The sequence below is a fragment of the Lacerta agilis genome, chromosome 11 (genome assembly GCF_009819535.1).
Source record: "Lacerta agilis isolate rLacAgi1 chromosome 11, rLacAgi1.pri, whole genome shotgun sequence".
Taxonomy (NCBI): Eukaryota; Metazoa; Chordata; class Lepidosauria; order Squamata; family Lacertidae; genus Lacerta; species Lacerta agilis.
In genome coordinates this window covers 52,173,860-52,187,535 of record NC_046322.1, presented here as the reverse complement: position 1 = coordinate 52,187,535, position 13,676 = coordinate 52,173,860, and the positions used below count along the sequence as shown (strand labels likewise).

Below are 13,676 nucleotides of genomic sequence, written 5' to 3'. Positions count from 1 at the left end.
TTACCTTCCCGCCGGAGCGGTACCTATTTATCTACTTGCACTTTGATGTGCTTTCGAATTCCTAGGTTGGCAGGAGCAGGGACTGAGCAATGGGAGCTCACCCCGTCGTGGGGATTCGAACTGCCGACCTTCTGATCGGCAATCCCTAGGCTCTGTGGTTTAGACCATAGCGCCACCCATTTCCCTGCAGTTACCTACCCCTCCAGAATTCACCATCAGGAAACACACCTGGACACTCAAATATTACAATATTTTTGGTGGATTAGTTTCACATCCAAACCAGCACTTGACATTGTGTCCAAATGTGACAAACTACGGTTTGAACAAACCATAGTTTGCCCCTGCATACCAGGGTCATATAAAAGGATAAAGCCCAACTTTTTGATCGTGCTTTGACCAAACTAGAGTTATCCAAATTCAGACACATATACCAAACAATGGACTGATCAAACTAGATATTCATTGAGCTGTCCATGTGAAGAGAAGAGGAGAGCGAGCAAGCAGCAAAATACTCCAAACAACTTGAAAGCTATGTCTTTCCAATTTTTAGACTTACAAATTAAGGAGGCTCATATAATTCCAGGCAGTTTGTATTAGTATATCGTTATCATCCTGATGGGTCTACCAACCATTAATATTGGAAATAAGTGGTGATCTGGTCCCGTGCATTTGAGCAGTATTCTAGTTTCATGCTCTGTGCTTGGCAAAGGAGCCTAACACTGGTTAATAAATGTCGGGTTCGTAAAAAATTATACTGGTATATGCCTCAACCTCAAAAAAGAGAAAATAATTGACAAATGTGTGCTTCCTATTTAGCAGTCTACACAAGACACCATACTGTTCATTTGTCCTCTTTGGCAAACATACAGCAATGAAGTTTAAAACAGTGAGAATCCTTACCGTCTCTTCGATTAAGCCTTGCGAATCCTGGGCTGTGACTAGTGGACAGCTCCGTTGAACTACTGAACGATGATTGAGGCAAGGCAGACACCAGCTGATCGTGACAATTATCTGTCAGAGGAAAACATCATGCATCAGGCTCGCGCACTTAAACAAGGGCCGCTGAAAACCATAACTAAAACAAGAACACTGGCAAACATCAGAATTGACCTTGTACTTTTCTGATCACGTCCCCACAGTGTGTGTCTTGGGTCTATTATAAGTTCCAGTCCTGAGCCGGCACTTTGTATTTGATCAATATTTCATCAGATTACCGTGGTGTAATTTACTGGATTCTCTGACTCTTTCAGTGCCCCTTGTTCTAACTTAGCTTTGAAGACAGACTTGATAAATGGACGGGAGCTTACTGGCTATTATTTACGGCCAGAACAATTGACACCTGCTAGTTCAGCTTCAGCTTGAGTAACACCCAGCAATGCCCTGTACATATGCCATATATATCATTAGGTGTTAAAGTGCTATCGCACTTCCAACGAACAGCTATCTCTAGAGAATTTTTGTAGAAAGAAAAGCTTGCATTAAGAATAGATGAGGTACTCAGCTAAGTGGGCTTTTTTTGGTTCTGCCAGGGTAGTTGTTGGTTTTTTTTTCGGGGGGGGGGTAATGTTTTTGATGTAGAAGGAACATGAAATCATTATCGGGCAATTATTAGTATGCAAGTCTTGGGCTTTTAACACAAAGCAGCAACAGTGTTTCAGAAAAGGGGGTTTAGCAGCCGTTCCCAATCAATGGCACATAAGCAAGCAGATTCTAATCAATATTTCAGGATGTTAAATCCTTTTCCAGCCTGATTGCTAAACAGGACAAGCATTCTTTCTCCATTTATATCTGCAAAAAAAATAAAAAAATGAGAATCAATAGCTGCTCTAGTTTTATCTGAAAGAAAACTGAATGGAAACAGAGAGAAAAAGGCTAGGAAATGTTGCCTTGATTATGCCCTGCTGGCATTTGCTGTTTAGTAAAAACATGAAAATTATGTAAAACATCTCTGTTGGAAAAGTAACCAACAGGTCCAATAAACAGCTCTGGATGGGTGAAGAGTAGTCTCTTCGGTTGCACTCAGCAGAGTAAAGGAGGATCAATGCTGAATCTTGCCTTCTACCAAGAGATGTGTTCAATGAAGCTAGAAGGGTTTACAATACCACACCTGCCTTTAAAGAAGGAATTAATTCTAATTCATTGAGCATCCTATCCAATGCAATAATTTCTTAGGGAGCTAGGAGAAACGAATACAATTATAGCCATACAAGAAATCCTGATGAGAACTACAGGTATTAGTGCTGGTTCTTTCACAATATCTGCACACAGGGGTTTCAAGCACCTTCATTCCCCCTTCTCCATAGAGGGGTTATGTTCATGAAAATCAGTATGCATGTAGAGTTTTTATATTTACGCTGAATCCTTATATTCACTTTCTTTGAGTAGCATCATTTTGTGGCTGTTTACCTAGGGTGCACAGAGCCTGCTGGGATTTTCCTCAGTACAAGACCTTGTGGAAGAACATCGTAAGAATTGCAAAGGAAGTAGCCCAGTATTCTGTTTCCAGTGGTGGCCAATTAGTTGGCACTCAAATGAATACAAAGCTAGGACCATCAGCTTCTTTATACATATAATTCTTATTAAATGTTCTTTTTTACGATTTAATACAAATTAACCATCTAACATCCAGGCCAGTTTGTCCACAACCCTTGTGGAACTTTGACCACTGCTGTTTCTGCTTCTGAGAGCCACATTAGATGCAATGCCATTCACACAATTAGCAACCATGCAAATGACTTTTTGAGAAGCCAACTTCAGAGGCATGGGTCTGTTTCTGTTCAGGACAGATGTGTGGGAGGCAGAAGGACTTGAACCCCACTGAGGTTCCCATCTGGCTCCAGTGACTACTATTTGCATTAGGGAGAAAGCAGCCATTCTTCACACACACACACACACACACACACACACACACATATAATTAAATTTTGTGTTTTACAATTTAAAGTACTCATTTTACATCCTTATAATATCAATGACTTCCCTTCTTCTCTTTCCATGGTTCATTTTACATATCATAAATCCCTGCATATTTTACAAAAACTATCCCATTCAGTATTCCATTATTGCATCCATCAAAACTTATTTACACTGTTGAATTCATCTTAATATTGCCAGCATTCTCAGCTGTACACAATTATTTCCCATATATTCAATAAACACTTCCCAATCTTCTTTAAATATATGTTCTTCTTGTTCTTTTATTTTATATGTTAAGCTGTGCATATTCTGTCAACTTAAGTTGCCATTCTGCTTTGGTTGGGACCTCGCTCATTTTTCATTTTTGGGCTGCAGTAGTAGCATACTTAAATAACATTTTTTGACAGATGGGCATTTCAATCTGAGTTATCTCCAACAAGAAGGACTCTGGTTTTTTGGGGGAAAGAACCACCAGCTTCCACAGGCTAGGTAAGAGAAGGACTTTATCAGCTAATTTTGTCCCTGCAGAGTTGGTAGCAGCGATGCCACCCTCTAGCAATCAGCAATGAGCATCCCTAATGTGCTTTCCCCCGAAAGGCCTTTTCAGGTGTTACAAATATGCAGTGGGAAGGATGTGAGGGAGCAGCAGGACAACCATGTTGGCACTGTCCCTTTCATTGCACTACAAGACCCCCTAAGCACCCCCAAAAATGAGACACAGTGACATAGGTTTCAGTTTAAGTTATTGGGCAAAATTTAGACCACAACTTTATTGAATACAGAATGTGAGTGGTATTGACTTAGGCATTGGAATCATCCAAACTATATCACACTTCTACCCGCTTTCGCGGGGAGTCTGATAAAAGGGTGAAACGTTGCCAGAGGGAGCGAGACTGCTGGTGCGCGCCAGGTCTCAAGCTCCCCCCCCCCCGGTGTCCCCTTGGGGTCCTAGTATGGCCCTAGCCCCTACGCGGGGTTTTGGACAAGACCCAGGCCATTCTATGATTCCTTTAACAAAATACCCTTGAGCTTGTAGGGGCAAGTGATGGCCACACCTCCCCTCCCCACCATTGCTGCTCCAATGCCTAACTGCCAATCCTTACAAAGATGCGACAATTGCTACACAGTAGGCAAAAACCAAATGGCTCCTCCAATTTTCCAGATGCAAAAATTGGCCTCATTGCAAAACAGGTGACCAACGAAGTCCATAGCAAGGCCAGATGAACCTAAGTAAAGGGAGGGTGGGCGGGAAATCTGCTGCACGAAGGCAAGAGAACCGCCAAACAATGTGCAGGGTATTATAAGGGTTTCTAAGCCACCCCCCAAGCCAAGTGATTGGCTTTAGGGCCAAGTGACTGGGAACGCCACCAATTGGAGTGGAGCAGGGCTTAGCCCCACCCACAATGGGTGGTGGGTGCTCAGGGATCCGATCGCAACGCGATCCCTCAGTGAAGAGGAATCAATTTGTCATTTCAAAACAATATGGGAGATTTGGATCAGGTCAGCCATATTGATTTGTATGCTGTCAGTAGATTTTCCCCTTCTCTCCCTAATGTCTCAACAACCAAAATTGATCTGTAAAAATGCTACATGGAAAAATATGAGAGACATTGCACACACTTCTGTAAACCAAGAAAATCTTTAATTAAAAACAAAACAAAACAATATGGGAGATATGGGAGTGAGAATGGCCAGAAATGAAAGGTGCGTAAGGCCAAGTATAAGAGAGATCAGCAAGCTTGATATATGCACAACTGATATCAATATCCGACCAAATTCCTGGCTGCAGTTAAAAAAAAATTCTTAAAAAACAACAGCAGCATCCCAGTGTCAGGGAGTCTTGGAAACAAATGAGCGTAGTTAATTAAAAAGATTTATTGCAACAAACAAACAAACAAACAGAGTTCACTGGAGTGGCGAGCACAGCCGTCCACCATAAATCAAAGATGTCCCTTCTAAGGAGGGTGTTTCCGGCGAGACCAGAAACAGCCGAACTTCCTCTTGTGATGTATTCTCTCTTGAAGACCCCCCATATGCCTAGACCTTGGGCTAAGGGGGTCAGCTTCCCCTGCTTCCTCATTCTCTGAGAATGTACTTCTGTGGTCCTTTTCTGAGCTGCTTTTCTTTCTAGCCCCTGCATTTTGTCCTTCACGGGCGCACTGGAAAGCTGCCAGCCGCAACTCTGCTATCATAGAATCATAGAGTTGGAAGAGACCACAAGGGCCATCCAGTCCAACCCCCTGCCAAGCAGGAAACACCATCAAAGCATTCCTGACAGATGGCTGTCAAGCCTCCGCTTAAAGACCTACAAAGAAGGAGACTCCACCACACTCCTTGGTAGCAAATGCCACTGCCGAACAGCTCTCACTGTCAGGAAGTTCTTCCTAATGTTTAGGTGGAATCTTCTTTCTTGTAGTTTGAATCCATTGCCCCGTGTCCGCTTCTCTGGAGCAGCAGAAAACAACCTTTCTCCCTCCTCTATATGACATCCTTTTATATATTTGAACATGGCTATCATATCACCCCTTAACTTTCTCTTCTCCAGGCTAAACATACCCTGCTCCCTAAGCCGTTCCTCATAAGGCATTGTTTCCAGGCCTTTGACCATTTTGGTTGCCCTCCTCTGGACACGTTCCAGCTTATCAGTATCCTTCTTGAACTGTGGTGCCCAGAACTGGACACAGTATTCCAGGTGAGGTCTGACCAGAGCAGAATATAGTGGTACTATTACCTCCCTTGATCTAGACGCTATACTCTTATTGATGCAGCCCAGAATTGCATTGGCTTTTTTAGCTGCTGCATCACACTGTTGACTCATGTCAAGTTTGTGGTCTACCAAGACTCCTAGATCCTTTTCACATGTTGGCATTCCTAATGGTGGGGGGGGGGGAGTTGGCTCTTGGCTATAATCCTCCTGTCTTGCAGTTAACCCTCTCTCTTCCTGGCTACTTCCTTCCCTGGGAGCTGGCTGCAAACTTCCCTTGGGGGCTGGCTCATTCATGACACCCAGGATAGTGATATTGACAGCCAAATCATCGTTTGCATGCATCAAGCATCGAACCCGCGCAGAGACAAAGGGAGCTGCATGCATTCCACAAAGTTGTGTCTGCTCATTGGGATGCTGATCTGCAAGCAGCAGCAGAAAAACTGAAGCAGACTATCAGACTTCAGGCCTGAAGAGTGAACAGGTTGCAAAGTTAGCTCAAGCAGTCTTCAGGGGAAAAGAAGGGGGGGAGGGGGGAAAGGAAGGCAGACAGTTGCTTGTGGTACCAGCGGTGCCAGGGGCTGATGGAGCGGTATATTGACTTTACTTATAATAGTAGCAGTTTAAAAACCAGATGTCTGCAAATGAGCAGAGCAAGCCAAAAGAGGGAAATGAAGAGAGAACATTGCATGGGAGGAGAAAAGCTGAAATGCAATTAAAATGAAAGGCCTGGGGGAGACGAAATGCAGACACAGGAGAATGTAGATCAACATATAAATAAATATTGGCCCATCAGCCAAATTAAGGCTCATTCACGCTATCTAAAACCTAATTCCACAATCTACCGTAATTTCAATGCAGATTTAATAAAAGAGAGCGTGCGAGATTTCTCCAAGCAGCATGGCGGCAAAGGTTGCATATGCAAAATGAGGAAATGATTTAGCTCTTTCCCCTTTGGAATTCAGAAAGGAATATGATGGTGCTTGAGAGATTTGGCATCTGCAGCTTTCAAATAAAATGAAGTCTGTTTGCACTCAGAATTTCTTGCTTTGCCAAATCATGCATTCTGGGCCATGCTAGAAGCAAGAATCATGAGCGCTTTCCTAACTTCGAACATACTTTGGAGTAATTACATTCATTACTACAGAGGAAATGATTTGGTATATGGTATACGCAGTTACGTGGGCGTAAGCCACATTGAACTCAGTGAGACTTACTGCTGAGAATATATGCATGAACTTGAACTGTTCAACTACAACAGTATGCAAACACATATTTAACTCGGTGGAACTAATTTCTGAGTAGACCAACACAAGATGGGGTAAGGAGTTGTGGGTTCAGGCTGTTTTATTCTTGTTTTTATTGTGTATTTTTTATTGTATTTTTATGCTGTGAACTGCCCTGAGATCTACAGAAGAAAGGCAGTTTACAAACAATAAATAATAACAGTAATGTGTTTAGGTTGGGACTCTGTCAGCACTATTTAGTCTAGCTAAACTAAGATCAGGTCCTACAATGTAGGAATGATGTTTTATTCATTTTATTCATTCATTCATTCATTCATTCATTCATTCATTCATTGCATTTTCATCTCACCTGACCCTGCAGATGTTGTCAGACTCCATTCCTATCAGCCCCAGGCAGGATGGCCATTGCTTAGGGATGATGTGAGCCTTACTGCAACAACTTATGCAGGGTCACCAGTTCCCTACCCCTGCTAAAATGTCTATTCAGAATTTCCATCAAAATCCACAGTGCTTATTTGTGCATCCATGATTACAGCCTGAGCCTACATATGCTGGAAGACCAAAGAAAAGATCCACACAGATGTGTGTTATGTCTAAAGGCAAAGGTAAAGGACCCCTGACAGTTAAGCCCAGTCGCGAACAACTCTGGGGTTGCAGCGCTCATCTCGCTTTACTGGCTGAGGGAGCCGATGTTTGTCTGCAGACAGTTTCTCCGGTTCATGTGGCCAGCGTGACTAAACAGCTTCTGGCAAAACCAGAGCAGCACACTGAAACACCGTTTACCTTCCTGCCCAAGCGGTAAAGGTAAAGGTAAAGGGACCCCTGACCATCAGGTCCAGTCGTGTCCGACTCTGGGGTTGCGGCGCTCATCTCGCTTTATAGGCCAAGGGAGCCGGCGTTTGTCCGCAGACAGCTTCCGGGTCATGTGGCCAGCATGACAAAGCCGCTTCTGGCGAACCAGAGCAGCGCACGGAGACGCCGTTTACCTTCCCGCTGGAGCGGTCCCTATTTATCTACTTGCACTTTGATGTGCTTTCGAACTGCTAGGTTGGCAGGAGCTGGGACCGAGCAACGGGAGCTCACCCCGTGGCAGGGATTCGAACTGCCGACCTTCTGATCAGCAAGCCCTAGACTCTGTGGTTTAACCCACAGCGCCACCTGGGTCCCTTTGCCCAAGCGGTACCTACTGGTATTTATCTACTTGCACTTTCACGTGCTTTTGAACCGCTAGGTTGGCAGGAGCTGGGACCAAGCAGCAGAAGCTCACCCCGTCGTGGGGATTTGAACCACCAACCTTCTAATCGGCAAGCCCTAGGCTCTGTGGTTTAGAGCACAGTGCCACCCGCATCCCTCAGTATTACGTCTACATCAATCTTATCAGGTCCCTAAATTTATTTATTACATTGTAAAACTGTGCCATATCATGCCATGTGCAGTTTGCTCATTTATAAACTAGAGCGCAACATTGTCTATTTAGCATTTACTAAGACATTCAGATAATAAATATTTAAGATCAAGACAGATTTTTTTAAGGTGATTTGGAGCTGTAAGGTAGAGGTAAAAAGGTAAAGGACCAATGGACAGTTAAGTCCACCAAAAGGCGACTGTTGGGTTGTGACGCTCATCTTGCTTTCAGGCCGAGGGAGTCGGTGTTTGTCCGCAGACAGCTTTCCGGGTCTTGTGGCCAGCATGACTAAACCACTTCTGGTGCAACGGAACACCGTGACGGAAACTAGAGCACACAGAAATGCCGTTTTCCTTCCTGCCGCAGTGGTACCTATTTATCTACTTGCACTGGCGCGCTTTCGAACTGCTAGGTTGGCAGGAGGTGGGACAGAGCAATGGGAGCTCACTCCATCGTGGGAATTCAAACCACCAACCTTCTGATCGGCAAGCCCATGAGGCTCAGTGTTTTAGACCACAGCGCCACCCGCGTAGAGCTGTATGCAGCAGTAACCACATAACTTGAACTAAGGGGGCTATTGTAATAACTGAATGCCTGTGCAGGCATTACAGCTCTTGTGTTCATCCCATGAGTCAACCACCATACTGAAGCTGGCTTGCACCTGGGTGGTTGACTAGCTGGGCGTCACTTATATACCACCTTGTGTCCCAAGATACATGAAAAGCAGGAGAGCAATGCAAAAAATAAATAAAAACAAAATGCAACACCTGCATTTCTAGTTCACATATAATTCATATTCATAACAGTGATTTTCAGTAAGCACTAAAACACATGGGAATCATTGATTTTAATAACAGTCTGTATACTGTCATTTTTTCCCTAAATAAAAAATGGTGGACATGATAGTCTGGTAGGAACTAGAATACAATTGAAACAGATAATGCAGCATGACAGATTAAACTTCTAATTTGTTAGCAATACAAAGCATTTCCCATCAGATACTGGCTATCATCTTAAAACATGCAAGGATAGCTCTTGCCGACTGTCTAAGATAGACAAAGCATTCCGTGTAATAAGATAACCTCTGTATTTGGAATATTCAGGTATGAAGTCATTTTTTTCTCTCTCTCTCGGGGAAATTTTAAGTCAATTCACTCTACATCAGATACCAGAAGGGGTCTTTAGAAAGCGCAAGTGTTTCTCCCATTGAAGACAGTGGTAAGACGGGCATTGATTTTAAAGAGCATTGATTTTAAAGGAGCTGGATTGCATTCAAAATGGGTATTACAGCGTGAGCAGAATTTAAAAATAATTGCTCTTGCTATGTGATATGGCCTAACCGAACTGTGTACGCTTGTGTGGTTTTTAGAGTAGCATGTGATGACACGGTTTAAGCCATGCTTATTTCCTGGAAGATTGCATTCCTGATCTTAGATATATACATAAATTGTGGCAGTGTTGTAGTGGGGCAGGTGTGTGTGTGGGGGGGTGACTTTTGCAATGCTCAGAGTCACCATGTTATTGTTTTGAATATCCCAGGCCTTAGCACTGACACTAAGAGTAGATTCTGCTATTCCTTCACTTGAATTTAACCGTATTCCTAAACTTTAATCCACATTTCCTCATGTAATCTAGGATTCTACCTACAGTAGTTTGAATTTTGCTATTAAAAAGCAATACCGTTGTTTTCTGAAGCTATAAATCACATCAACGTTACCTTGTGGAGAATAAGGAGATAGGTTAAATGGTTCATTTCACTTTTACCAACATGTGCAAACATTTTGTGGGCAGGTAGGAAAGGTTAATTCGATATGTAAATTCTTAGAATACACATGCAGTATATTAATAGTATGGTAATAAAACAGTAAGACCTTGAAAGAGAACACAATAGGGCTTATGAATAAATTAATGGAGGTAAGATGGGTCTCCAATTTAAATGAAAAATGATATTGTATTAATATACAAAGGAAACAGAAGGATATAGTTTTTAAAAGGTTTTTCTGCATATCATTGTATAATATCTTTCAACTAATTTGATAACTATTTGTAATGCCATTCTCCTCTGAAATAAGTCTGCCTTATGAATGCTCACTAGATTATTAAATTGTCACTCTCTTTATACCCCCCTCCCATTATAGCTGGGAAGGTAGCATATTTTCATTATGTGTTTCATTGAACACCCCCTCCCACCAAAGCTGGCAAACAACCAGGCAGTAATTTAACTGTTGTTGAAATTAATTATGTTTTCTTATCAGAATTAAGGTAATTTAAAATACATAGTTATTGCTACCATGAATGAGTTGCTTTCCCTCCTCCACCTGTTCTGGTGTCTAGAACACCCATCACTGGTGCACTGGTTGCAAAAGAGACTGGACTATTGCTTGGTCATAGAAAGCGTGTTCTCCTTCATGGAGAGCACGTGTTGCGGTGGGAGCTAGCAAGTCACCCCTCTGCTGCTGGGCGGGTTTCTATGGATGGCAACTACTGTGATTGGGCTCTGGCTGTCGTTGGGGAGAGTCACATGTTGCAACTTGTTGATGGACAGCCCAGAGCCTATAAATGACCCTGCACTCAGCGTCGGAGCCCTCCTGGCTTCGTGCATCGGATCACCCACCCGCCCTCCCGCCCTGTTATTAGGCCTCTGCATTGACCTTGCTATGCCTGTCATGGGGTCGTCTGCGTTGGAGCAGGGGCCTGGTAGGAATTTTTCCATTTGGCTGATTGGCTGGTGCCATTTGTTTTTCGCCTACTGCGTAGCAATTAGTCACCACTTGTAAGATTGGCGGTTAGGCATTGGTTATAAATTGGTTGAGGAGGGGCAGAGTTGGCTGTGGTTGCCCCTCCTAGGCTGCAAAGGGGCAGGTTGGCTGTGGTTGCCCCTTCAAAGCTGCTGCTGCAAGGGGAATTCCGTTAAAGGAATCCAGGGGCTCGCCATGCTTGTCCGTTTCCCCCCGGTCGGGGGACAGGGCCCACGCAAGAGCCCCTGGGAGCATTAGGGGAGAACGGCCGCACATTCTCTCCCCAAAGCGTTTCCCCCTATACTGACTCCACAGGCAGGTGGATGTCAGTTCTGTCCCCAGAGGGACAGATAGTCTTAACCAATGCCTAAGCAACCAGTCACTTATTTTCTATTCAATAAAGTTGTGGCCAAATTAATGCCAAAAACCTTAAACTTATATCTGGTGTGAAGTGTGTTTTACTTGAGGGGTGGTTTGGGGACCTCGACATGCAACACATGCTTTGCAACCAGAGAGTTTCATATTTAGTCCCTGGCATCTCTGGGTAGAGCTGGAAGAAGTTCTGTAGGAAAGCCTGGAGCTCTGCTGTCAGTCAGCGAGATGGGCCAATTGTTTTACCTGGTATATTGTATAAGGTGTGAGGAAGGATAACGTTGCTTTTTCACCTGGGCCACAATGCTGTAACTGTTAGGCAAATAGGATCATATTAAAAGATGGAAATGCTGAAGTTAAGGGTGGTGATAGGAGGCCAACTTTTTTAGGCAATCTTGAAAAATGTACAGTACATAATTTGTATCGTGCATTTCACAGATCAAACTTTAGAAACATAAAAATGTATTGTGTATAATTTGGTTTGCCATAAAATTATCAAGTTTGATATATTAAAAGTATAGTTTATTTGGACAATACTTACAAATTGAATTTACTTTTTATATTCTTTTTCAATTACAGGGATGCCTAGGCATTGAGGCCATGTATGGAAGCAATATCAATATCTTGAAAGACAGTTACCGGAATTGAAATAACCCCAATGGATCAAGTGGTTGTGTTGCGGATCACACTTTCAGTTCCTTTTGAAAATTATTTTAATCTCTTGTACTCCCAGCTGAGCCCAAATCCATCTGAAGTTTTTTCTCTCTTTTTTTTTAACCTCAGGGCAAGTGGGTTAGAACCAATATTGAAAAATTATTTCCTGATTTGAATATGCTCCAACTATTTTGTCAAATTATATTTCATTTCAACTGACGTAATGTAATGTAAAGCAGACCTCAACTTTTTCAGACTTTGGTGCTTGCAGCAAATTGAAGATTAAAGTTTAAAATGTTCCAAGGTAATAAGGATTACGTAAAGATATTCACACTTCAGCAGATGAACCCACTGAGAAGACTATATCATCACCATTAGACTCAGTTCTCACTAGAAGAGAAGGGAAAAAAACCTCCAGCCAAATGAAACTGGTGCTGCATAAGCTGAGTTGAGTCCAATATGTTTTGGAGGCATTAACTGAACAAAATAGGTTTTTAAAATCACCTTGATTTGGTTGGCTACACTAATTATTCTTCCCTGGGTTTTCATCTTAAGAACACCATATGATTCAATATTGCATTTCCGAAATTTATGAGCACTTACGATTAGATTTATCAGTGTTATATCCACTGCAAAGAAATCCTCCGAGGGTAACAACATCATCTCTCTAAATAATTAGAGCCTCTTAGATGGAGAAAAGGAGTTATGCCTTACCATAGTATATTTAAATAAATACTGGAGAGTCCAGCAATTGTTTATGATTTATGCATGATACAATTTACCATTGGGCTAGCTGCTGTAAAGCACTGTGCGATAAATCTGAAATTACAGAATAACTAGTAGAAAGCCTACTGATAACAGAGCTGTGGAGCACTTTATAATATATCCATTATTTACCCACAAACCATGGATCTCTTCTGAGGTCCTTACAAAGAAGAGGACGACAGGGTATTGTCAAAATGCAGTAATAACCCATCAATAAAAGGAAATCTTGTCCCAATTCTTTTACACAATGGAAAAGAGCATGGAAACCATGTGTTCCATCCATTGAAGGCAACGGCAATGGTCCCATTGATTTTAGAAATCAGATAATGTTAAGCCAGCATGAAGTGAAATAGCCCTAACATGTGGCAATTACCTGTACTTTCCAGATCCATTCAGAACAATGGGAGTTTTCCCACTGAGTTCAGTCAGTTGTGGAGCCTTTAAAAATTTCCGTTGCTTTTCAAAGGGGTATTCCCAATTAAAGATGAATGTGTTCCTCTGCTCACAATTTCACTACCCACACAAATATCAGGATTTTTTTTTTTGCTCTGAATGACTATGCTATCAGGGAAATTCATTAGGGCTGCAAAATATAGCCAATTAATTAAATGAAAAATGTTTAATTAATCAGGCGGTATGATTGTAAAATGTTTTTTTTTAATTAATAATAATATAGGAATACTTCTAAAATCTTCCTGTGACACAGTCTCAGAGCTTTTTCTAAAATGATGACTGCTGGCTGACTTCCACACGGTGCTCTTTAAAGAGCTCTCATCTCTCATTAACGGGAATAGTAGCTTGGGCAGATTGGGGGAACCGGCAGAGACTGATCAGGAATGAGACTTTCGGGTCACAGAGCATATAAACCCCATATG

At 42.4% G+C, this 13,676-nt stretch overlaps 1 protein-coding gene across 1 annotated transcript in view; it reads right to left on the bottom strand.

The window, feature by feature from the left end:
- Nucleotides 1-13,676, bottom strand: part of LOC117055078 (contactin-associated protein-like 4) — a 259,168-nt gene that overhangs the window by 208,545 nt on the left and 36,947 nt on the right. The window contains exon 2 of the mRNA XM_033164421.1: nt 901-1,011. Within this exon, the coding sequence (XP_033020312.1) occupies nt 901-1,011 (111 nt within the window). The remainder of the gene's footprint in view (nt 1-900; nt 1,012-13,676) is intronic.